Genomic DNA, 27627 nt, shown 5'->3' with positions numbered 1-27627 from the left:
ATATTACAAACTTGTGCAGACTGGTGTAAGAGCGCTTCCTACTCCTCGCTTCTTGGTCCTCCCAGCGGGCTGCATTGATTGGCTGGCTAGACGGGAGTTGTCGACCAATGCGAGCACAGAGGGCTTAGCGTGTTGAACATTCGGCTTACATCGGCCCTCGCACTGACGAGGTGATCAAATTGTCCTTACACCCATGCCACATGTACCTCACATGTACACAAGGTGAAGGTCACACACTGGATTCAACTTTGCGGGCTTCCATATTTTTTAAGAACTGAACAGTTTGTGTTTTAGGTTGAGGGCAATGACCTGGAAAACAACTTTGTAACTTTTCAGATCTGATGGAAATGTTGGATTGCACTGAGCTCGATTGTTTATCTCCCAGAGGGGATTCCGGATGGCGACATAGAAGTCCATGCTGGTCGTAGAAGGCGACTTAAATGGACAAGGTGGTCATGCCCGTTGATTGGTTGATTGCAAGGGCGTTACCAGCATTTTTAAAAGGGAGGGTTCTAAAACATCAAATCTTCTCTCAGATAATTTTAGTGCCTACACCACATTACTGTTTGTTTTTCAATATACGGGGTGAGAGACACCACCACCACCACCCCACCCCCCTCCCCCCACTACCTCCACCCCACCCCCGAATCCGCTTATGGGTTGGGTGCCATAGTAATCAAATGAAGTGATTCGTTCTTCATGCTCTCAACCACTGGTTTAGCAGTGACAATCAAGAACATCGACCTCTAGTTTGCCTGATCCAGACTTCATTATTTACAGGACGCACTTGGGCGGCGTTAAAATACCATTCACACACTCTTTCAAATAGTCTTCTACGTCACCATACATAAATAAACCAATGATATAGGTACAATGTACATTTATTGATCATGGTTTTCTTGAGTTCATTCTAGTAGGTAAAACCAGCGTTTCTGTCCACACGTTGAAAGTACCGGCCAGGTCTTCTCGCGTGAATCTCGCGGAGTACATTGGATACCGTCTGCTTTTTGTGGTGATCCCAGATCACGCGCTCCTCTAGGTGGCGCTGTAAATCTTCCTCGCTTGGGTAAGGCAGTGTCTGCAATAGGAAGGGTCCTACAAGTGAGTTTAGGCATAGCGTCGAATTGAACAGTTTTCCAGCTTACCACTTCGTGTCAGCTTAATGCTGGAGGAAAGCTCAAAATATCATTTGGTAAAACGAACAAGTACAGACTCGGTGTTGACAAACCATGGGCCGTAATCGGGGAGGATTTGGGATTCGAACCCACGACCTGCGGATCCTTTGTAATTTTGCACCGATTTTTGCTGCACCTGAGACCCTATCCTAGCCTAGCACCCGTTCCTTGCATTTGCTGATGGAGACATATTTCGTCCACTCATTCTTTCGACAGCAAACTATGTTTGACCTGTCACAGCCAGTTTAAATTTCTGACGCCCTACCGATCGTGACGTCACTGTTTTATGGGTACACGGATTTCAACAAAGCTCCGCACAGAGTTATATCGCTCCCTACCGAAAGCGTTTACGGCGCCAAGCCCCGTGCTTTATTTCTTTTCGGTTTGTGAAAGTTACATAGGGATGATTAATAGTTTGAAAGATGAATAGAAACTTTATCTTTGCCTCACATATATGTATAACGATATGCGTACATACGAAATACATAAAATATATATATATTTTTTGTTACATTGGTGGTACAGGTCTAATCAATCTTTGAAATAAAAACGGTGATGATAAATGTTCTTCTCCATGAAAATTTGGTAGTGAAAACAAGGCAGTATTAACAATTTGTTTCAACATCTACAGGATTCCCTATTATGTATGTTATATGTGTAAATTTATTTCGTTGTCATGGAAACAAACACACATGTAAAGTATCACCTTATTTGTTAAAGCAGTACTGGGATAATTTAACATAATTTTTTGTCTAAAAAGGTAAAAATTGCATACAGATATTGTTGCATAATCATGCTCTTTTCACAAAGGTCATTTCACACAAACCTTTGCTCGTGTGTTTCGCCAAAATTGTAAATGACTGCGATCTGCATCACTTCGGGCTTTCCTCCCACATTAAGCTGACACGGCGTGATATAACTGGAATACTGTTTAAAGCTGCGTTAAAACCAAACTCACCCACTCACAAGATCTTTAACTGGATGTAAAGAAAAAAGATAAAATCTTTATAATTAAATCTGAACTCCATTTTAGTTCTGCAAGTAATTATATTTTTTTTTATAGAAACAAGCCCATTGTTTATGCCCAATTTCATCCCTTTGGACCAAGTGGTTTAAGGAAAGAAGTTTCTCAAATAGTTTCCATGTTTTAATTTTTACCAATGGTACTTTTTAACATTTTTTATTTTACTGGAATGAACAAGTTTGAAACACAGTGTGCCCCTACACGTATTTTAAGAGCTACCCGAGGAGCAAATTCTTAAATAATTTGCTAAAGTGTATTTTGTTTTTCATTTTAAAAAAAGCCACAACTAATATTTTTTACCTTAATGCCATTTAAAGTATGCTAAACATCCTCATAAAGCTTCAGAGAAGAAATCAAAAGGTCACGGACGACGGATGGACGGACACATAACGTCAACGCATAATGCCGTTAGCCACAAATAGATACACGTTCTGCTCAATGGCACAAGTGTAACGTCAAAGACAAGGACATTTAACCAGGCCTAACCTCATCCCTGAGTTTGACCATGAAGTCGTTAGAAGCATTGTCCAGGAAGAACTTCTTGTTGATCAGCAGACACTCCACGCCATTGCTGGTCAGGGCGAAGTTAGGCTGGTCCTTGTAGAACAGGTCGGATATGCCCTAAAATGGGAGGTCATTCCACAGAGTAAGTGTGGGTTTACGCCGCAATCAGCAATAACATACACCAATAACACAGCAATAATGAGCGTACCCTTTTACCATTGAGCTACCCAACATTGAACACCTGAAGTGTTCCCTAGCTCTCTTCAGGTTCGAGGTCAGGTGAGATCTCGAGACTGTGCCCCTCCAGTAGATATCTCTCTCCTTACTGTGTTCACACCTACACAAGTTAAAAGTTTACTTATATGGTAAATATCAAAGAAAATCATCAGGAAAATATGCTTCATTTTGTGTCATTACAGTAAATTCACAAGCAATGATGACATTACCAAGGAATCTGGCCTTGTATACTAGAAATGCCAGGTCCATAAACAGTAACGGTTTGCGTAGAGAAGCGCTGTGCCTAGCTGCGTTTGAAGTAGCAAGTAGTGAGGTCCCTAACAAGGCCTAAATATAGTGAGGTCCCTAACAACGTCCAAATGTTGTGAGGTCGCTAACAACGTCCAGATGTTGTGAGGTCCCTAACAACGTCCAAATGTTGTGAGGTCCCTAACAACGTCCAAATGTTGTGAGGTCCCTAACAACGTCCAAATGTTGTGAGGTCGCTAACAACGTCCAAATGTAGTGAGGTCCCTCACAAGGCCTAAATGTAGTGAGGTCCCTTAAAAGGCCTTCATGTAGTGAGGTCCTAACAAGGCCTAAATAAATGTAGTGAGGTCCCTAAGAACGTCCAAATGTAGTGAGGTCCCTAACGACGCTTTAAAATATTACAGAATAGAAATCCTTCAAGAAGGTTGCATTCTTCTACCAACGTAGAACTGTAGTGAACAGAATGCCGTCATTCGTGAATTTACAGTACAAAGCTTGAAGTACACTGGAGTAGTGTTGGCGACAGCACCGCTACGTCCACTCACAAACACAGACCCCTTGGTGAGCGTCTGGACGTTGATGAACACGTGCGAGTCCCCCGCCGAACTGGCCCGGCCCTGAAACAGACAGAGTAGTCACCGATACACGGTACGAGAACAGAACATCCTTCACCGGGCATACTCTGTGTCAGCTGCACATTCGACCCTATAGATGAAGATGGCGTGAGGTGAAATGAGGTTTAATGCCGTGTTCTAGGTTATTTAGCTAATAGAGCTACTGGATACATTTCAAATCACCTTATAGTCCTGTGTGTCCGGGAAAGTGACGGATGACCGGCGCTGACCACGCGGCTGAGCTGTCCACGCTCTCTGGTCACCTCGATCCCTTTTACCTGTTGAAGCGAGACATGGGTGAGCAGGTGCGTCTGGACGACGTATGAGTGAGTGAGTGAGTGAGTACGGTTTTTACGCCGCTTTTAGCAATATTCCAGCAATATCACGGCGGGGGACACCAGAAATGGGCTTCACACATTTTACCCATGTCGGAAAATCGAACCCGGGTCTTCGGCGTGACGAGCGAACGCTTTAACCACTAGGCTACCCGACCCTCCCTCGGGGTATGAACAGTGGCTGAGCCAGGAATCGTGATTGGCTATGATTGAGAATGTCTTAGCAGTTCAGTTGTTTGTTTGTTTGTTTGTTTGTTTGTTTATGTGTTGTATAACACCGCACTCAGCAATATTCCTGCTATATAACGGCGGTGTGTAAATAATCGAGTCTGGACCAGACAATCCAGTGATTGATATGATGAGCATCGATCTACCGCAGTTGGGATTCGACGACATGCATCAACCAAGTCAGCGCGCCTGACAACCGATCCCGTTAGTCGCCTTTTACGACAAGCATGGATGGCTGAAAACCTGTTCACAAGTGTCAGGTTAATGTAGAGGGAACGTCTGTAGTTGCGTGGGGAGTTGAGGTGTTCCTTTTTATACCACTCAATAAAAGTTAAGGACTATCCGATTCTTGGTAGTAGACTTAGGGAGCGGTGGGGTAGCCTAGCGTTCAAGCGTTTGCTCGTCAAAGGCCTGGGTTCGATTTTCTGCATGGGTCCATTTCAGAAGTTCCCGTCGTGATATTGCTGGAATATTTCTAATAGCTGCGTAAAACCCTACTCACTCACTAGGCTTATAAAGGATTCAATACAAAATAGCGTTATCCCGTGTACTTGTACTAGCTGTATTTCTACAAGTCGTAGTGGAAGTCGTGGCGGTGATGATTCCACTGCAGCAGTAGCAGTAGAGGCTTCCATTGGATCCTTCCCAAACCAGCCTGTCTCCCCCCACCCCCCTTCACCCAGAGTCAATGGTGAGTGCGCGATACACGTGGAGTGTTTACAGTACTGAGATCCCAGGCGATCGTTTGTTTCATAATTCCAAGATTGGGGCAATCAGATTAAACTCCTTACATCATCGATCCGCCTTAGCTACTGATAATGATAACTGCAAGCACTGTGCCGAGCTTGCACTGGACGTGGCGACGGATCGACCGAGATTTCCACAAGCTGTTCAATATAACTGCGTATAGCATTTGGAACTTAATTAATTTCACACGTGTGGAGTTGCACCAACCTCTTGAGTTTAGTCTTGATTTGGAAACCACTGGTGTCTGAAACAACAACAACACTATAAAAAATGTGTTTAAATGTAAACCTTCACATAGACATGTTTAGATTTAAACATGTTTAGGAAAAGTGTAAATCCTAAACGGATTACATATTTAGTGTGTTCTTTCTGAACACGTTTAGTGTCTAAACACATGAAAAGAGCTATCGTCTCACAGCCTAAACACCACCTAAACACCACATCCCCATAATCTAAACATGTATAAATTCGGATACGGGTCTTTCCCACAACGCGCTTAGCTGTTAGACAAAATGCAAAATTTTTATAGACACTAAGCGCGTCAAACTTATTGGACAAGTAACGTGTTTATGTTTGTGTTTTGAGTTGCGTCCTTTGGGCACGCCAGAAACCTATGATTGTGGGTTCGAATCCAGGTTCTCACTGATTTATGGGTTTCACCGAAGTGGTAAACATCTTAGACCTGCATCACTTCTGGCTTTCCTACCACATTTAGCTGACACGCCGTGATATAACTGGAATGCTGTTCAAAGCGGAGTTAAACCCAACTCACTCACTCAGTCGAGAGTTAGATAACACACGCTATCGGCAAGTGTGGAATAACATGATACACGATACTGAAAGGTGACGGTGCTTAATACCCCCCCCCCCCCTCTTTTTCTAACGCTGTACCTCAATCTCTCTTCCCCCCCCCCCCCCCCCCCCCCTTCTCTCTCTGTAGCTGTTTATTTTATCTTTAGTTGTAATGTCGATCAATTGTTTTAATATTCATATTTAATTAGTATTAATACATTACTGCGATATATGAAGTAAATGAAAATTACTAGTTTAAAAACTATTAAGTACTGAGTTCGATCAGTAGCTGTCGAATGGATGCATAGCTATGATATTAATCTAAATAAGTAATACTGATCTGTAGGTGTGGTATTGATCTGCATGTGTGCACTGACCGATATATAGCCGTATTATGCATCGATAGATAATACCGATCATTATTTGTTATATCGATCAATAATATTATCTTAATATATGGGTTTATTACTGATCAATAGTAATATTATGATCTTTTTAGTTGTAATATTGATCTTTAGATATTGTATTGCTGTAATATTGAACTAAAGCCGCACCATCGATCTATAGACGTAATATCGATCAATACTATCTTTTTATCCATAGCCGCAATATTAGGTAATAGCTGCAAATATTGATCATAAAACTTCATTACCCTCAAACAATTCGGTCACAGCACCAACTCTAGGTTGTCCAGAACACAGATCGGCGAAAAACAGTCTAAACATGCAATGTTATTTTTCATGACCGCGAGTGTTGGTTTTCTACTTTCTGCAGCTTGCGACATTAAAGCTAAGTTGGTGATCTGTGTGTGTGGTATCCCGCTGCACGTGTGGGTGAAAGGCGATAGGCCAATTGTCGGGGAATTCTCATGTGAAAATACAGGTCATCGGCGGGAGGGAAGTCGTGCCGCAATTAACGGTAGTTTGGGGCAGGGGTATGATGTATATTAATGTCTTTGTCGAAACCAGTGACATTTGAGAGGAATTTGGTGACGGCTTAGGTAAATATCAAAACAATTGCCCGCATCAAGCTGCAATGAAAGGCTACACCGTGAATGGTGGTTAAACAACGGCAGCTTAAAGTGTCTCGTTTATGATTTAATTTCGCGAAGAAAGTGAAGTAGCGGGCATTATTGGTACCAGAATGACACTCGTGATGTGTTTTTGTTGATGATGACAAATTATAGCCCAATGTGCTCATTTCCGCAGGCTTTCGTTTTAGCCTCGTTGAAGTATATATGTAGGTTACAGTCCGACCCAACCGATTGTAGGACTCCCTCACGTAAATACAATCGTTGTTAAAAGCTGGTTTAGAAATAGTCCATACTCTGTAATCATCTGATTCATTTCAAAGCATTGAAGGCTGGGTTATTTTGGGCTTTAGCGGTATAAATATATTGCAAGGGATTTCGTAGCAATTATTTTTCGTTTATGAAAAGAAATTAAGCCACGCCCATTAACGGACTAGTGTTTCCCATACAGAATGGGCGGGGCTTGTATTCCATTATTGCGCTGAAGGATGTCACCGATTTAGAATTGTTGTGTTTTTGTTTGAGGTCATGATTAAATAAGCCAGAGCTCCAGATAAGCTGCGTATCTGCGTAAAATATGCATCAGAAATGCAGAAATACGCAGTAAAATAAAATCCAAGCGTATCAAATACGCAACGAACATTACAGATAAGCTACAAAAATAAAACTTGTGCGTATCATCAAAATATTGTGAAGTAACCCTTCGTATTCGATTAGCAAGTCAGCAACTTATTTTGAAATTATAAAGGAGTATCGTGGAAGTATCGTGGTATTTTTGAGTCCTATAAAGCTCTCGAACCCACACGACACCAGTTTGCAGGGACTAGATGAATAGAGTTTTTAAATATTTAACTTAAATACCCACATGTGTAAAAACCATTTGGTAACAGAAATTTGAATACCCAGATAGAATTACTGATACCCAATGATTTTTAAATGCATGGGTAAAATACCCACAACGCCAAAAGCTTATCTGGAGCTCTGTAAGCAGTCTGTTCCTGAAAATACTTCAGACATAATTTGTCTGAAACTATAAATCAGTCAATGATCATACTGGATGTCACGCCCAAATGTGTATTCCTAAATACAGGCTCGCTGACTTGGTTGATGCATGTCATCGTATCCCAATTGCGTCGACCGATGCTCATGATGTCAATCACTGGATTGTCTGGTCCAGATTCGATTATTTGCAGACCGCCGTCATATAGCAGGAATATTGCTGAGTGCGGCGTTAAACAAGAAACAAACAAATAAACAAGCATACATAAATCCTGTGCATAGAGATGAGATGGTGAGGTCACTTCAAAGCTAACTGAGTGAGTAAATTGAGTTTAACGCCGCTTTGAACAATATTTTTTCAGATATACTAGGGCGTCGGTAGCGAAAGGAACCAGTGTATTCATCATACTCTGGACAATCAAGGATGCACATCATATCGCCATATTAATAAACATTTTCCCGCTTGCATTATATCCGGTTTCGGTCAAAAAGTGATTCCGAATTAACGAGGATACATCGTATTAACAATCGGTTGCAGTGATGAGCAAGTTCAAAAGAAAATATTTGTTTAACACCGAAGTGTAAATACCTTCTTCTTGATAGCCCCTTCTTGAGTCCCCTCGTTGAGAGGCGCCATATTCTCTGTCCCGGCTGAAGTCCCGACAGAAGTCCCGGTAGTGTTCCTCGTGTCCAGCGGCGCGAGACCCTGGTCAGCCGTGATCAGGAACGTCGGCTGTTCATCGGAGACGCTGTCGTGGCGATCCTGGAAGACACCATGTTTAATGTCAGGGCGCAAAACACAAACCCCTTGGGGCTGTTTCACCTTAAACAATGTGCGAAATCATCGATAACTGAAAGCGTTCGTAAAATCGTCAAGCCAGGCAAACACATTCACACGTCTAATCAGCGGTCCGAGTCGGTGGTTCCTGTAAACAAGAGTTGAATGGAGAAATCTGATATCGTACATGTATGTATAGCGCACGGATTGCCAAGTCGTCAAAGGCGTCGCAGTTCATTGTGCAGAGTTGCGTCCCTTGGGCACGCCAGAAAACTATGATTGTATGTTCAAATCATGTTTCTAGGTTTGTCAGCACCATACCCGTGCTCGTAGGTGTCACCAAGGTGGTAAATATCTGAGGCCTGCATCACTTCGGCCCTTCATCCCACATTAAGCTGACACGTCGTGATATAACTGGAATATTGTTAAAAGCTCCGTAATACCAAACTCACTCACTCATCTTAGTATAGTTTCCATCTTACACAGGGCTTCATAATGGAATATAGCGCCACCTGGATTTGTAATGTAAACAAAGACAGCTCCTAAACAAAAGTTGCTGTCTGCAATAAATTCAACTGGAACTAAAACTAACACTCAAATCTTATGATTTGAACAAAAAAGGATGCAAAAATCTAATGTTTTTTATCCAACAATTAACGAAACAAATACCAAATTTCATTACATTTTGAACATAAATGACTAAGTTATGGCCATGAACAGTTTTTTTTTCAATAGGCGGCCATATTGGAAATCGGATTTGAACCTCTTGAACAAATGTAGGTGTCATCATGGTGAGAACAAGCATGTGAGTTTTCAGCTTCATTGGTCCAGTGGTTCGTAAGGAGAAGATGCTTACAGACGACGGACATTTAGTCGGGTGAGCTAAAAACAATGATATATTTCATCTGTATTGGTCTACAGTTTCGTAATTAAAGAAAAAAAGGTATTCTTTGTCTGCCAATCTTACATCTGCGTATAGTTTCTTCATCTCTTTGTACTCTTCGCTGACGGCAACGTTTATCTCCGGAAGTGCGTTGAAGCGCATGCGCTGATTGATTTGCTGCAGGTGTTGGATCTGTTGCTGGTAGGAGATTTGTAGTCTTTCCTCGTGGCTGAGATAGGCCTCACTGCGCAGCCCTGTCACCCCTGGGGCGTAAAGAAGATTAGATAGGGTGTAGGGTGGGGACGACACGTGGAGGTGAGGTGAAATGAGGTTTAACGTCACGTGTGTGTGTGTGTGTGTGTGTGTGTGTGTGTGTGTGTCTGCTTGTTCTTGTCTAGCCTACTGACATACCATGCCGCAGTTTAACATGACTACCCCACTCAGACACAGTATACTGACACCGAGTCCTTGTTTCAGACCCTTAATGCCAAGCGCCAGGCAGGGTGGTGCGGCCGGGGTTGGAACCCCGGACCTTCCGATTTCCGGGCGGACGCTGTACCACTAGACCACGGAGGCGGTCACATATGTAGGTAATTCGGATGACGTGGATATTGTGGGTGACAAGGTCAACTCTGCATGAAGTTATAAACTTATTTGTCATATCACTTGAATTAATACAGTTACACCACGGCTGCCGATAACTAATCGTAGACAAGGCAAACCAGTGACTAAAAGCATGAGCATATACCCATGTCTTTAGGGCACGATGACAAGTGGCCGATCCTGGCCACTCAATCTTTCAAAGGCGGTGTTTCTCTGTCCGTGAACTCAGTCTGACATGCGCACAAACGGGGCCTGCGAGTCAGTGACGCTGGTTGCACGGTGATTGTCTACTATACAGGAGAATTATCACCTACTCTTCTCCCTCCAGTTCTCTATGGTGGCGTTGATCCTTCTCCGTGGGTTCACCTTCCGCAACTTCTTCAGCAGGTTGCAGCTACCCTGTACAGATAATGGGTGAGGGAGTGAAGGAATGAGGGAGTGAATGCAATAGTGAAATGAGAGTGAATGCAAGTGAGTGAATGTTTGTTTGTTGTTTAACGCCGCACTCAGCAATATTCAATCTCCATGACGGCAATCTGTAAATAATCGAGGCTGGACCAGACAATCCAGTGATTAATATCATGAGCATCGATCCATACATTTGGGATACGATGACATGCATCAACCAAGTCAGCGAGCCTGACCACCCGATCCCGTTTGTACGACAAGCATAGTCGCCCTTACAGCAAGCATGGGTTGCTGTAGACCTTTTCTTCCCCGGATCTTCGCGGGTCAGTGAGTGAATGGATGATTGTGAAGTGCGTGTGCGTGTGCGTGTGCGTGTGCGTGTGCGTTGTTTAATGCAGCACAATTTTCTAGATTTATGACGGCGGTCTGTAATAATCGGGTCAGACAAGATAATCCAGTGATTGATATCATTAGCATGAATCTACACAAGTGGAAAATGATGACATGCATCAACCAATCCTGACCACCCGATTCCGTTAGTCACCTATCCCAACCCTGATATCCACGGGTCTAAGTTAGTGACTAATGGAATTAAGTGAATGAGAGTGAATGAATGCAAGTAAGAGAGTAATACAAGGGATTACGTGGGTGAATAAATGAATGAATGTGAAGTAAGTGTGGGTATTAGAAACAGTTGATGGGTACCTCTTCATCATGGCACGTGTGCTTGTCTCTACGTCCTCACAACATTAAAACCTTTCACAGGTCATCGGTGACATCACCTTCAACAGGTCATCGGTGACATCACCTTCAACAGGTCATCGGTGACATCACCTTCAACAAGTCATCGGTGACATCACCTTCAACAGGTCATCGGTGACATCACCTTCAACAGGTCATCGGTGACATCACCTTCAACAGGTCATCGGTGACATCACCTTCAAACAAGTCATCGGTGACATCACCTTCAACAGGTCATTGGTGACATCACCTTCAACAAGTCAGTGGTGAAACCACCTTCAACAGGTCATCAGTGACATCACCTTCAACAGGTCATCGGTGACATCACCTTCAACAGGTCATCAGTGACATCAAATTCAACCAGTCAGTGGTGAAACCACCTTCAACAGGTCATCAGTGACATCAAATTCAACAAGTCATCGGTAACAGCACCTTCAACAAGTCATCGGTGACATCAAATTCAACAAGTCATCGGTGACATCAAATTCAACAGGTCAGCGCTGACATCAAATTCAACAGGTCAGCGCTGACATCACCTTCAACAGGTCAGCTCTAACACCACCTTCAACAGGTCATCGGTGACATCACCTTCAACAGGTCATCGGTGACATCACCTTCAACAAGTCATCAGTGACATCAAATTCAACCAGTCAGTGGTGACACCACTTTCAACAGGTCAGCGCTGACACCATATTTGACAAGTTAGCGGTGACACCACTTTCAACAGGTCATCGGTGACATCACCTTCAATAGGTTAGCGGTGACATCACCTTTTAACAGGTCAGCGGTGATACCACCTTTAACGGGTTAGCAGTGACACCACCTTCGACACTGACTGTACTCACCGACTTCACTATGACGATCCACTCGCTGTCTTTACTGTCCTTCACGATTACCGTACCTCTCCTGAAACAGGACCGACAAGTAATTTGTTTTCGAGTGAGTGAGTGTTTTCCAGCATACACTATGGGAACACCATAAACAGGTTTCTCACATTGTACTCATTTGGGGATTTTAACCGGGATTTCGAGATAACGAGAGAGCGATTGAACCACTGAGCTAACACCTCCCTTGAAAGCAAGACCTCAATAGACTCCATGTATCTTGAAGAGGAACTTGAAGAAAGACTTCCCCTTCTGGCAAAATTGAAGTAACTTGTTCTTTTTCTTTATATAATCCCCGATTATGAACATACAGTGTTCGTGCGTTGCACCAAACCTGTAATTGTCCATGTTTTTCACTCATACAAAGCTGACTTGCCGTGTTATAACTGACACAAATGAAGTACTGTTCAAATCGACGTTAACGGTCATTCAGATTGCGATAGATGTGTTACTTGAAATATGTCCTGTGTTTATCCGTACCCTGGCAAGTCAAGAGTTTCCAAACATTCAGTCAACTGAGTATATGAATATCGGTTTCAGCCATTGTACCCATTGTACACTAGTCACCTGCGTTTGTTGCTTTTGTTTGTTTAACGCCGCACTCAGCAATATTCCACCTATATGACGGCGGTCTGTAAATATTCAAGTCTGGACCAGACAATCCAGTGACTGACATCATGAGCATCGATCCACGCAATTGGGATACATTGACGTATCAACCAAGTCAGCGAGCCTGACCGCCCGATCCCGTTACAAGCATAGTCACCTTTTACGGCAAGCATCGGTCCCTGAAGACCTATTCTACACCGGATCTTCACGGGTCCAAGTAGATATGTCAATCAAACCAACAGAGCCTAAACACTAATGAACATATACTACTCAAAAGAATATAAAGAACATGCATTGCACGACAGATTAACTATACCAATATGAAAACAATCAGGTGTTCTTGATATTTTTAGTAGTAAATATGCATAGCATCAGAAAATCCATGTTACAACACTTGTTTTCATTTCCATATAGACATGTATAATTTCTTTGCACAATCAACAAACTCAGGACCAGTTGCTTTTTCCATATCAAATGATCGATCACGTAATAGTCGCCTTTTACAGCAAGCATCGGTTTCTGAAGACCTACAGTATTCGAACCCGGATCTTTACGGGTTTAGTCAGCTGTGAGAACCAGCTGTTTGAGATTTTCACAACATGAAAGTGAAGTACCGGGATACCTGCCCACTTCAAACAGACCTCGCTATCTGAAAGATGAGTGAGTGAGTGAGTGAGTTGGGTTTAACGCCACTTTTAACAGTATTCCAGTTATATCGCGGCGTGTCAGCTTAATGTGGAAGGAAAGACCGAAGTGATGCAGGTCTCAGACGTTTACCACTTCGGTGAAACCCACGAGCACGTGTATGGTGCTGACAAACCTAGAAACATAATCGGGGCGAACCGTGATCATAGGTTTCTGGCGTGTCCAAGGGACGCAACTCTGCACAGCGAATCGCGGCGCCTTAGACGACTAGGCCACCCGTGCCCCCGATCTGAAAGATGACTGTAGTTGGACAACTCAATGGAGCAAACACAAAAATGACCAGTCTCTCATTACTACACATTATAACTTGCACGCATTAAATTACTCACTTGAAGTAGTTGAGAATTGCTTTCTTCGGACTGTCATGGAGAAGTTTCTGGGGCCAACCGTCCAGACAGGATATGCCCCTTGATAACACAGGGACACGAGAAATATACGAAACAGTGGTATGAAACCCTTTTAGGATTCCATCAGCATGTCCACGTTGATGGCTGAATGATTTTAGGGTACTCAAGACATGCTCAGTTGATTTTTTTTTCAAATAATAAAAATTGTTAAGGACGGTTTATTTTTTGCGGGTGTTTGTATTAGTTAAACTTTTAACGTTGCCAAATAATCAATTCTTTTGGAATATTCTCTCTGGGCAGATGTTTATATTTCATAAACTTACGAATTTATAATTTCAGTTGTATTTTTCTGTTTAAACACACATAAACTGAGTAAGTAAGTACTAGAATACCGAAAAATTGAAAGAACTGTTGTTAACTTTCATTATGTCTATTTAACCATCACTCATTTCTGGAACAGTTTGTACAAAGTAGTCTGTGGCTGGGTAATTTTGTGTACAAATTAATTGCTTCAATGGAGACTGGGGTAAGAAATCAATTTGCCACCACATGACCCATGACCATGTTTGAAATGGTGTAAACGTGTGCCTCCTAAAAAAAAATTATTTATTAATAACACGCAAAATACCCATCAGCAGTTGTGAATTATGCGAACAATTTTATTTTTTTAGTTTTAAAAGTTTTAAATCATATTATATTTTTAAAACTAAAACCACGCAGAAGTAAGCGCCAGTACCCTTAATTTTTTGGCTACAACATCGCAAGCTTAAGATATTTTCAATTGAAAATCAAATCTATAATTAAATCTACTGAGGGGTATAGTTTCTTTTGCTCCTCAGTTTATAAATTTAAAAAACTCTAATATAGCACCAGAATCATATATAATTTTTTAGGAATATTTATACCAAGATGCTATGTGAAGATCGATAGGTAACTTAATAATACAAAAACATCCTTTTTTACCGAATGTGCCACTGAGAGATAAGTTTTTGTTTGTTTTGTTTTTTCTCAGCGAGCCAGATCACCCGATCCCGTTCGTCGCCTCTTTCGACAAGCATACATTAAAATATTTCAAACATTGAAATAATACTCACTTCAGGAATACCTCGGTGACACTAGTTAGTCCACCCGACATGAAGATGTTGACGAAGTCCTGCAAATCACAGAATCTATATATTCAACTCGGGTCAATGGAGGCTTTTAACATGATTATGACGTCATGAAGCATAACAGTGACGTCAGATGACAATAGCAAGATTTGTCATTCGCCAAGAATCGCCTCCCCTTGCTGCGTCAAAATATTTGTAATGTCGCTTATCAAGGACTACTGTAAACCTCTCTACCCTGTGGAATGCTTTTTTTTTCTTTTTTTCTTTTTCTTCTGACGAAACAGCGTGATATCCAAATTGTCTCCTTAATTTTTTTTTAAAACAGAGAATTCGGTGATGAATATTCCGTTCTTATGATTCGATCACATTACATCCGTCCTATAATCATTCTCTTATATGTTATATATTAAAACGACATTCTGAAGTTTAGAAAACACAGTTTGGCGCTAATTTTCTTTTCCGCTTTTACTGCATCATGTTTGAAAATAACAAAGACTACAATAATTCATATATTCATAAAATTAATAAATAAAATATAAAGAAACCGTGTCGCCCTTCGGCTCAAGATGAAACCTATGATGGTAGAATGTAGGTATGATTCCATAAAGTAAATAATAAATAATAATAACAATAATAATCTTTATGAATAATAACGATTATTATTATTATTATTATTAGTATCATCATCATCATCATCATCGTTATTATTATTATTATTATTACAATGTATTATAATATTGTTATTTATTACATATATTACTTTTGATTATTATTATTGACAAAATATACATGTACTTGTATATCCTTACGACGTCGTGGACAACCACGTACCTCATCAGTGAGCACCAACAGCTCGATGACCTCCTTTGAGATGACGGTGGCGCACCGGTGACATTTGTTGATGATGGCATCGTCCCCGAAACAGTCCCCCCGACCCAAGAACAGGACAGTGCGTTCCTGGCTCGACTCCATGTCCATCACCGTCACAACCACTGAGAAGGACAGCACCAGATGAAGAGGACAGGCTCCAGCAGTTAGTATATGTATGTGAAGGTTACGTTTATCGTCGTCCCCGCCAGGGCACGCTGGTTGATTGGTTTGTTTGTTGTTTAACACCGCACTCAGCAATATTCCATCTATAAATAAGTCTGTTAATAAATCGAGTCTGGACCAGACAATCCCGTGATAGATATCATGAGCATCGATCCACGCAATTGGGATACGATGACATGCATCAACCAAGTCAGCGAGCCTGACCACCCGACCCCGTTAATCTCGTCCTACGACAAGCAGAGGCACCTTTTACGGCAAGCATGGGTTGCTGAAGACCTATTCTAACCCGGGTCTTCACGGGTCTTTGGGCTCCAACCAACTTAAGGTGACACACTGTGACACTGACTTACTGTTAAAAGCGGCGCGAATCCACACCACAGGTTTATGGCAACGGCTAAGGGACGTAACTCTACATAGCGAAATGCAGCGCCTTTTTGCACTGGCGGACACCTTACACATTACACACACACGCACGCACGCACGCGCACACACGCACGCACGCACGCACGCACGCACGCACACATTTTTAATATTCTGGATCCGCCTCTGCTAAGGCGATGTGACCACCCGATCCGTGACCCGGAAGTAAAGATGGCCACTGACCTGAACCAGACAGGATGAAGTAGTACATCATCGGCACGTGTCCTTCCCGTATAATCACACGTTTGGCGTCAAACCTGCAACATATCAGGACTTGGTTGACCTCATCACCTCTCATCCCTTTCTGAAACCAGGCAATATGAAGTTCGCCCCTTCCTGAAACCCAGGCAATTGGCAGTTCACCCCTTTCTGAAAAAAAAGCAATTCGCAGTTCGCCCCTTTCTGAAACAAAGGCAATTCGCAGTTCGCCCCTTTCTGAAACAAAGGCAATTCGCAGTTCGCCCCTTTCTGAAACACAAGCAATTCGCAGTTCGCCCCTTTCTGAAACAAAGGCAATTCGCAGTTCGCCCCTTTCTGAAACAAAAGCAATTCGCAGTTCACCCCTTTCTGAAACAAAAGCAATTCGCAGTTCGCCCCTTTCTGAAACCAAGGCAATTGGCAGTTCGCCCCTCTCTGAAACAAAAGCAATTCGCAGTTCGCCCCTTTCTGAAACCAAGGCAATTCGCAGTTCGCCCCTTTCTGAAACAAAGGCAATTCGCAGTTCGCCCCTTTCTGAAACCAAGGCAATTCGCAGTTCGCCCCTTTCTGAAACAAAAGCAATTCGCAGTTCGCCCCTTTCTGAAACAAAGGCAATTGGCAGTTCGCCCCTTTCTGAAACAAAGGCAATTGGCAGTTCGCCCCTTTCTGAAACAAAAGCAATTCGCAGTTCGCCCCTTTCTGAAACAAAAGCAATTCGCAGTTCGCCCCTTTCTGCAACCAAGGCAATTCGCCCCTTTCAGAAACAAAAGCAATTCGCAGTTCGCCCCTTTCTGAAACAAAAGCAATTCGCAGTTCGCCCCTTTCTGAAACAAAGGCAATTCGCAGTTCGCCCCTTTCTGAAACAAAAGCAATTCGCAGTTCGCCCCTTTCTGAAACAAAAGCAATTCGCAGTTCGCCCCTTTCTGAAACAAAAGCAATTCGCAGTTCGCCCCTTTCTGCAACCAAGGCAATTCGCCCCTTTCTGAAACCAAGGCAATTCGCAGTTCGCCCCTTTCTGAAACAAAAGCAATTCGCAGTTCGCCCCTTTCTGAAACAAAGGCAATTCGCAGTTCGCCCCTTTCTGAAACAAAGGCAATTGGCAGTTCGCCCCTTTCTGAAACAAAAGCAATTCGCAGTTCGCCCCTTTCTGAAACAAAAGCAATTCGCAGTTCGCCCCTTTCTGAAACAAAGGCAATTCGCCCCTTTCTGAAACCAAGGCAATTCGCAGTTCGCCCCTTTCTGAAACAAAAGCAATTCGCAGTTCGCCCCTTTCTGAAACCAAGGCAATTCGCAGTTCGCCCCTTTCTGAAACAAAGGCAATTCGCAGTTCGCCCCTTTCTGAAACAAAAGCAATTCGCAGTTCGCCCCTTTCTGAAACAAAGGCAATTCGCAGTTCGCCCCTTTCTGAAACAAAAGCAATTCGCAGTTCGCTCCTTTCTGAAACAAAGGCAATTCGCTGTTCGCCCCTTTCTGAAACAAAGGCAATCAGCAGTTCGCCCCTTTCTGAAACCAAGGCAATTCGCAGTTCGCCCCTTTCTGAAACCAAGGCAATTCGCAGTTCGCCCCTTTCACCCAAAACCTTAAATAGTTTCTTGAACCACGTGGATGAGGTGCTGGCAGAATTATGTGAAGGTTTCACATTGGCTACATTTGATGGAAACAATTTTCGTGTGATCATTTCAAGCATTTAATTGCCTACGACTTGCTTTCAAAACTACAACCCGCAGGGTCACATTCGGCGAACACTGGGGTTAAAGGTGACTGTCAGTCATTAATCGATAAATTGCGAATAAATCTAATGACGAGGATGAATTAGCTTTTAAATAGTGCCTAGTTTAGTGTTTTTGCCATAGACAATCATATATTCCTGATGCCTAGTGACATATTTATGCACTGCTCGTTAGTTTCAGTGCACTGATCGGGCAATGCACATGCACTTGGATTCGTGGATTAAATAGAAATTACATGGAACCGACTATTTCCGAGTGACGATAATTTTTGAAAAAAGCGAATGGTAACGGAAACTTCCCATTAAAATATAGTGAAGTAAATCCCAAATTTTCTCTATGATAACCCTTTTGCCATCTTCATTTCGCGTACTCTCTGAAATATGACATATTGATATCAAATCTGAACTATCAAGTAGCGGCGAGACAGTCCGCCGCCTGGTCCGTGGCAACTAATTCCCATCCCACTTGGGAGGTGTTTGTCCCGCTCCCTCAGACTCCCATCAAACACTCCGCTCCTCTGTCAAACCACAGAGATCGCCTATGGATCGGATATTACCTGTTCTTTCAATTTAGCGTTTATAGCCGCTCTTACATCAGACGCCGACTGTGTTGTTTAATCGTTACGACTAGTTGAGAGGAAAACATCTTATTTTTTGCACAGGGTAGCATTGGGTTCACGTTCTGTGGTTTTGTCGGATGATACATTTCCCCGGAACTTGCTCCCTGGTGTATATAGTTATCATTGTTGCATTTATTAATAAGAAACCTTTTTTTTAAATTTTGATATTTGTTATACTGGTTTGAATTTTGACGTTTTATGTGACTGCCTGTTGTCTATTGATAAAAAGTAGTTCTTAAAACGAGGATGAATACAGTATTCCAACAGCTTATAAAAAATTGTGTTTCCTTGGGTCGCATAGGTAGCATAAACCACACACGGCGAGTGAGTGACGCGGGTTCTACGCTGTCTTCACTAAACATGTGTTACGTCACACCACGCGTGTCACAATCAAACCAGAGGTCAATAGCATGAGCACACATTTACCGCCTGTTGTCTAGTGGATAGGGTGTCTGCCCGAAGAGCGAAGGTTGTGGTTCGATCACCAGGTCGTGTCAAACAAAAAGATGTTAAAAAATACTTGTTGTTACCCAGCCTGGCGTCGGCATTAGGGGCATAGAACAAAGACTGGTCGGCTCGGAGTGAGTGTAACACATCTGAGTGTATAATCATGTTAAGCTGCGGCATGGTATCTCACTGGGCTGGCACCATAAAACTGCAGTGACTGGTAGTCTATAAGCAGCCACACACACTCATACGCGCATGTGCATGTCTCTATATACCGGAAATAATATTGAACGCAATGTTAAACCCCATTTCACTTTACCTGACCTGACTTGACATCAGTTGGTGTCCAAAGACACAAATAACCACGTCCAAGTGGTCACAAAAACAACCACTCCATTCAGCCATTGTGGTCACACGATCTCCATTGACTAGCACGAGCTAGCGTTAACCTATTTCCCTAAGAATCTCCGAGACTGGGAGACTGAAACGGGTTTAAGGTTTAAGCCGCAACAAAAAAAAACATTTACTACGATTACATCGACTACATCGTCACCGGATCTATACGTCGTCACGTCTTCGTAAACGAATCCGTATTTCGGCTGCTGATAGTCTTCATTTTTGTAACAACCATCATCAATAGAGATCGTAATAATTTTGCGAAAAGGGATCTTTTTCCTAAATCAATTTGAAGACTTTATTGAATTTAATCCCGATTTCTGCCAAAACAAATTAAGTATTTGATGATATTACAAAACGACTGCATCGCGTCCTATACCTAAGCGTATTGCCAGCTCTTTGAAACAGAGGTTCCGGAAGGGAAATAGATTCTTGTAATTTATTCTTTTAAACTCAAACTCGAGCAGATGGTTTTTGTGTGCTTTTACATCATTTCGCGAAATTGGCAGTTCATCTGAAGAAGATGAAAAAAGACACAAGTCTTTATTGTCGAAATTACGTAACTTTATAACCAATCAATTTAAAGAACGCATTGCACACATGGGGGTATTATCTGTGCTACTTTCCGCGCGACAATCAAACTGTCCTCAGCGGCGGAGCGGTCGTGAAACGGACGAGGAGGCAGCGTGGTCAATACGATGCAGTCGATCGTTTGGCACGTTCAATGAGACACAGAAAGATATTGGATCTCCAAGCTTTGATCGACATAATTCCGCCAACAGCTGGCGCAGACATTTCCCTCCGTCTTAATTGACTCCATAATCAATTGCTGCTAATGGCGGCTAAACGTTTGAGAAGACTTCTCGAGTCAGAGTCGCTCAAAGATTTTAATCTTTTCCAAATCTGCCGATGTCCCTGATTTGATTTTTTACACGTTTCGCTGTCCGCGGCGATCAATCTCCTTTCTTTTCGCTCCCGTCGATCCCCACCGTTGGAAACCAACGACCACTGCGCGCGTTAATACTTCTCGAGATGGCAGAAAGTCTTAAATTGACGACCATATGATCAGAGATTACTACAAAAAACTGGAATGATATTGAAGCGGGCAGTGAACGTGTTGATAAATAGATATTTGAACTGCAGCTGCCTTTAGGAAAATAGTTTCTGAGAATTGATTAGTCTCCGCTATGTTTTGAATTCCTGTTCTGTTTTTGCGCATGTCAAACTTTATGCTCCCTTCGTCATTGGGTTGAACCTTATGTTCATCCGGGCATCGTTATCATGGCCCCTCGTAGGGATAACGTAAAGTCGATTATTAATTTGATAGTAAAGAGTAAGAAAACTCAATCGACAATGTGTCTTGACATTCGCTGGTCATAATTTCCCCAATTTTGTAACTCGGTTGGAATAGTGTCGTCAAATTGATATCGTACAAGGTGATGAGACATTTGAAAGATTGAGTTTTGATGAAAAACTACAAATATAGTTTATCAACCTTATGCTGTTCCCGGGACTTGCTTTATGACGATCGGTGTGTGCCTTTCCACTGATAACATTGTTCAACATCTTAAACTGTCAACTTCCACGATTCTTGGCAAAAAAACAACCCACTTTTAAGGCGCGATTTGGTGATTCACTTTTAATTTTTAAGTTTTGACAATTTCTTACGGTGTTTTTGAATATTGTAAGATTAACATTGTAATTTGAATATAACAAATATACTTGTTGAAAAAAGAATTTGTAAATTAATCGCGATGCAATATCCTCACTTCTAATCTATAGCACATTTATAACCCAGAAGAAAACATTTCTATAATTATTAAAAAAACTGATGAGTTCAGCATATCATGCAGGCCTCCTAATGTCCATTAACCACAAAGAAAGCCAGTCAAGCCACCGACATGTCGACACGCGGAGTTAATTAATAAACTTATTTACCATTCATCATACTTACACGCGCAATGTGACTGCGCAGATTAACGTCTATTTGGTCCGTATTTTAATACCCCTCCCAATAAACAAACAGAACTCAAAAGAATCCAAAACAATCGCCCGGAATGTAAGGTTTCCGGATTAACGAGGTTTCTTTGAATATTGTGACCCAGTGTTGATTCCTAGAATGACACAAAGTTATGTCAGAGATAAGTGAGTAAGTTTGATTTTACGCCGCTTTTAGCAATATTCCAGCAATATCACGGCGGGGGACACCAGAAATAGGCTTCACACATCGTACCCATGTCGGGAATCGAACCCGGGTCTTCGGCGTGACGAGCGAACGCTTTAACCACTAGGCTACCCGACCGCCCCTCAGAGATAAGTACTATTGGACACAGTTTATGTACTTATCCTATAAATAAAAGCGACAAAACCCTTTCCATATTCATAAGAAATCTCTGCTGAAATCAGAGCCCATTACACGATTCCGACTATATCATGAGCATGTTTTTATGAAGTAGTGTCGATACAAGGTGTTCGCGAAAAAGTGAGCGATACCTGTCCCACAGTTGGCACCGTCACACATACATGCAAAGGCAAGGCAACTGTTCACCTGAAAAATCACGGGATCATATTGTGCATGTCAAAATAGAAATTGCATCTGACATCATTTTGGTTACTGGTGCGACAAAATTGAAAAATATCATCCGCATGACTACTATAAAACTTTTTAATGTTTCTTTAAACCTTTTGACAGAAACGTGTTTCCATCTTGAAGCGTATATTAATGAATGTTCAAAATCTCATTTCGTCTTAGTTAACCCAAGCAGGCACGCAGGCACGCAGGCACGCACGCACACACACACGTGCATGCACGTCGCTACATAAGTGCAATGATCTTGAACACGACCTTAACCTCACGTACACGTGACCGGTTCCCAGCCTAACATAAAATCTAGTCTTTTTGTCTATATCACTCACAAATATCCATTTACCTTACGTTACCGAGTCCCCATGACCAGCAAATATATAGGTCAAGGTGAATCCCTGTTTTCGCCGAATTAAACTTTGATCTGAGCCATCAGGTTTGTTTGTTTGTTATTTAACGCCACACTTAGCAATATTCCAGCTTTATGACTGCGGTCTGTAAATAATCGAGTCTAGACCAGACAATACAGTGATTGATATCATGAGCATCGATCCACGCAATTGGGATAAGATGACATGCATCAACCAAGTCAGCGAGCCTGTAAGTCGCCTCTTACGACAAGCATAGTCGCCTTTTACTGCAAGCATGAGTTGCTGAAGACCTATTCTACCCCGGATCTTCAAGGGTTCAGCCCTTAGGAGACTAAGCATATGTAATGAAAATATGCGATGGTTTGGCTGTTTAAAACCCTTTGGAAAATTAACTATGGAAAGTAAAGTAAATTTAAGCAAAAATACATTCAATATGGAGTTTTGTTACCAACTGATCAATGTGATATATCTTTTTCACCTGTAAGAATAAACACAATATGGATTTTTGTCAAATATTCAATGTAAAAGGGTAGTTCAAAACATTAAGTTATATATATTATGATGTCAATCAGAACTCTTCATATTTTTATGTATGTAACCAATCAACTGTAAATTCTAAAGCAAACCACGAACGCCCGCATTTAAATCTAACTCGCCACAGAGCCTGCAAAGAACGAAATTCACGTGCTCCTCAAGCGGGTGACGGACACCTGTTCAGCGCAGACGACAATCGTGTGAAATGAGTGAACGGATGCAAACATGTGTGTTCGGGCGCATTGCATGTTGGGAAGATCAAGAAGATCCCTGTCACTGACTTGTGTACAAATCAACACGGCGTGCATTAAACACTTAGCTGACAATCCTCGCTCATCTTCATGTTAAAGGTAAGACAGTTTTTTGACGTGATTTAGATCATGCCATTTCCGGCTTTTCGATACACAATGGCCGATGTAAAAAGTGATTCACACAAACTTTGATTCTCAGGTCGTAGAAACCGTAATAGTTGTGTATAATTTAATGGATGTTCTATACACTTTAGGGTTTGTTGTCAGAGCCCCCGCCAGCGTGCAATAATTATCATGAATTTGGTAAACATGTATTTCAGAATGACACTCATTTTCAAGAATCCGGGTTAGAAAAGATTTTCTTGTCGTAAGAGGCGACGAATGGATCGGTTGGTCAGGCTCGTTGACTTGCTTGATGCATGTCATCGTATCCCCGATTCGCTGTTGCGTCCCTTGGGCACACCAGAAACCTATGATTGTGGGTTCGAATCAAGGTTCGCCCCGATTATGTTTGTCAGCACCATACCCGTGCTCGTGGGTTTCGCCGAAGTTGTAAACGTCTAAGACCTGCATCACTTCGGGCTTTCCTACCACATTGAACTGAAACGCCGTGATATAACTGGAATACTGTTAAAAGCGTCGTTAAACCCCAACTCACTCACTCATCGTATCCCAATTGCGTGGATCGATACTCATGATATCAATCACTGGATTGTCTGGTTCAGACGCGATTATTTACAGACTGCCGTCTGTACCTGGAATATTGCTGAATGGGGCGTTAAACGGCAAACAAAACATTTCGAAGATGCGGGATCGTCTCACTAATAATTTGTTTTTCACTCGTGAACAGTTTTTTTTCATTTGTGGTTTGATGTTTTCTTGGATATGTTTGAGGGTCATTAAACAACACAATCGCTAAAACTCGGATTCATTCTGTTCTCTAGTTTGTTTTTTATATAGTTTTAGCACTACTGCGAAGTAGGAAAAACATTTACATAAATTCATTCCGACATACAGATATGCATGGAAAACCAGAGATAGACAGATGGTTTTATAAGCAGCTGAATCACTGAATTTTGACACAGGAAATGCAATTCAATATAAACATATCGTTTTTAGTTTCAACAAAATCAGTAAGTGCGCTATCGTGTGACTGGATTTCTGGTCCATCACTTGATTGTCTGGTTTGTCTACAGGCCGCCGTCGCATGGCAGGAGTACTGCTGTGAGGTGTCTGGCTACAAACACATATTGTTTATGCAATTTGTGTGAGTAGAGGGTGCTATCGGCAGGGCAGGACATGCTTACCCTTTTCGCGAATACTTCGTGTTATCACTGATTTTAAATAATTTACTCATGTAAGTTTCAACGCTATTTTGCCTTTAAGGTCAGGTGGAATCTGATTCGCCGAGACTGGTGGTTCTCTGGCGTTGACATAAATATATATATGCACATCTGACGATATATCAGTTGCTAAGAATATTCACTATGTCACTTTAAAGATAAATAGATATTCAAAACATTATCAAGATCCATCCACTAATTTTATTTGCGCTGTTCTGTTTTTGGGTAAAGAAACTTATGTTCAAGTTTACATTGAAATTCTAGCATGCATTTTTACATCTTTAGACCTTTAGAACAGCACCTATTTTCAGTAAATATTTCACTCTTTAGAAAATCCTCATATTCTATATTTTGAATAACGGTAATCATTGAACATTCTAAAACATTCTGTCCGTGTAATCAAATCATCAATTTAGCTACAAATATCAAGGTTATCGAGGATAAAAATAATATTTGTAGGTAATAGTCTGCAACAGTGTGAGTAGAATTCGCTTGTATAATACCTTGTTTTCGGGTTTTAAATGTTAAAATTCCTCTGTGATCACATATAATTTTATTAAGTTAGTTTGCTAAAAAAAAATGTAGTTTCATTGTTAAAGTGATTCAGCTTGCGTGACTCCATAAATAATTCTTTAATATTTTCATTGTTTACATTTTGTTTACTCAAGGGTATACCCCGCTATATGCATCTTTCCATATCTTTCCAATATGAATTACAGAGCAGGGCTAGAAACTAACATTTTTAGTCCACTTGTCCTTAAATGATCACATATAGCAAAACTCTTTAAAATGGCACATTTCTAGTAGTCCTTATGATACCTTAACTTTTGGCCAGTTTGGCAAGGACTACAGGACTAGTGCCAATTTCTAATGCTGCAGGGTATTCAACTTTTTGTTGTCTATTTTTTATATACATCTTATTATGTCAAATTAATTGTTCTTATCCTTATATGGAATATCAGATAAACCGCTCTCGGCAATGGTCAGTCATGTGGAGGCGGCCTGTAATAATCTTGCCTGGACCAGACAAACCAGTGATTGATATCATGAACAACGTCCCACGCCGTCGGGGGAGGTGGCGCGCAATCAGACACGTCACCTTGGCTGATCCACATTAGTCGATGCGTAAAAGTTACAGATTGCAGGGGACCTACTCCAACCAGGCTACACCGGGGTCATATACTCTGAGTAAACTACTGTGATCAGTTAAACTCACTCACTGAGGATGCTAATGGTAACGGCTAACAGTTGTAGGTAATGTTTCATTGCAGAGGGTGCAATTATCATGTACGAATATTCTAATATTGGTCTTATAAAAGAACTATAGATTCGTTGATAATGTTGACTTCCTCACTTTGTCCTTTATGAGGATATCAATTTAGATTGAGGCCGATTGTAAAATACCATTTATATCATTAGTCCATTTGGTATCATTTGGTATTGGTATTGATGCTGTTCTTCCCTTTCTAAAATAGTGTTAAACGTAAGAACAAAGTAATCTTTTAGATGTTTGCGACTAAAGAAAATTAATTTGTCGAGCCATCTGTGTCTGGTGTCTACAAAGTTACCAAATTTGTTTGGACATAGGTAGTTATGCAGAAGTGTTTATATACAGATTGCACATTGTTTAGTATCGATCAAATGAACCTCTTACCTTTTTTCCGAGGCTAGGTTGTCCACTAGCCTGTATCAACGCCGAGTAGACTTTGATAAAGGCTAGTGGACACGCTTGCCAAGGGACGATACCACCTGGACTATGGTATAGTAGTCACACAATACATGTAGCATAATTATCATTATCAGTAAACAAAAAAAAGAGGATTATTGTCATTCAAGTATTTACTGATGTTGTTTACTAGACATGGCACATGATTGACGTAAAATTTAACGTCACACCATAAGCTGTAATCCCATATTTCTAAGCTATCCGATGTACAACGCCATGCATTCACATAGTTTAAAACAAGAGTACACGTGCACTTATGCGCATACGCATACACGACCATGTAAATATTACAAGAGTGCAAATACACGTCAATATAAAATCGATTTGCCTTCGCTGGTTAAAATTTTTTTTATTCACAGTGCTTTAGTCTGGTGGAAATATGACTGGGTCACGTGACAATTCCTTGAAAACATAATGTGCTAGGTAAGGGCGAGGGGTGTTTTCCTGACAAGGGAGGTCTTTGATTTTTCACCGAGTCTGATGACATTTTGATGAAGCAGTGGCTATCATATAGCAACCATTCACCAGACATTGTGTACCAAACAATTACAGTGGATAATTCCTGTACTTTTAGAACAAATAATATACGTTTTGATTAGTATGCATTTTTTATATCAGTCAAGTTGTTTTGACCAGTGACGAGACTTGATTCGAACAGATCAGTTACTTTTCGATCGTTCTCTGCATGTACTTTGTTTTTATAGAAACAATTCAAAGTTATTTGTGTGACTATTACAGGTCAATACATCAATGCATTTAAATCATAACGGTTACAGTGAAATGCAGGTTTTGCAGTAAGCTGTGGAATAAATGAATGGATAGTGTTAGAGTTTTTACCTTTTTTCGTAATTAGCGATGTATTATATTTGATGTTCCGTATGACAGAATGGGTTAATATCTAGCGATGTTCTCCGTTTATCCCATGAACTTCTCATTATGCATTTAGTCACCTAT

The 27627-nt window shown here is 41.5% G+C and overlaps 1 protein-coding gene across 4 annotated transcripts in view; it reads right to left on the bottom strand.

Moving 5' to 3' along the window:
- Nucleotides 1-863: 863 nt before the first annotated feature.
- The window catches only part of LOC124133039, a 44094-nt gene continuing 17330 nt past the window's right edge, over nt 864-27627 (bottom strand). For 3 of the 4 annotated variants that reach the window (XM_048401768.1, XM_046497226.2, XM_046497228.2), the window contains 13 exons: nt 16658-16731; nt 15833-16137; nt 14987-15045; nt 13875-13952; nt 12193-12253; nt 10513-10597; nt 9680-9858; nt 8524-8697; nt 5321-5357; nt 3987-4081; nt 3735-3806; nt 2686-2820; nt 864-1078 (listed from right to left, as the gene is read on the bottom strand). In XM_048401768.1, the coding sequence (XP_048257725.1) occupies nt 911-1078; nt 2686-2820; nt 3735-3806; nt 3987-4081; nt 5321-5357; nt 8524-8697; nt 9680-9858; nt 10513-10597; nt 12193-12253; nt 13875-13952; nt 14987-15045; nt 15833-16137; nt 16658-16731 (1522 nt within the window). In that variant the 3' untranslated portion in view covers nt 864-910. The remainder of the gene's footprint in view (nt 1079-2685; nt 2821-3734; nt 3807-3986; nt 4082-5320; nt 5358-8523; nt 8698-9679; nt 9859-10512; nt 10598-12192; nt 12254-13874; nt 13953-14986; nt 15046-15832; nt 16138-16657; nt 16732-27627) is intronic. The other variant, XM_046497227.2, reaches the window with a different exon arrangement.

The sequence above is a fragment of the Haliotis rufescens genome, unplaced genomic scaffold (assembly GCF_023055435.1).
Source record: "Haliotis rufescens isolate VD_foot unplaced genomic scaffold, xgHalRufe1.0.p SCAF_23, whole genome shotgun sequence".
NCBI lineage: Eukaryota > Metazoa > Mollusca > Gastropoda > Lepetellida > Haliotidae > Haliotis > Haliotis rufescens.
The sequence above is the reverse complement of the archived record's forward strand: the minus strand, read 5'-3'. Positions and strand labels throughout refer to the sequence as shown.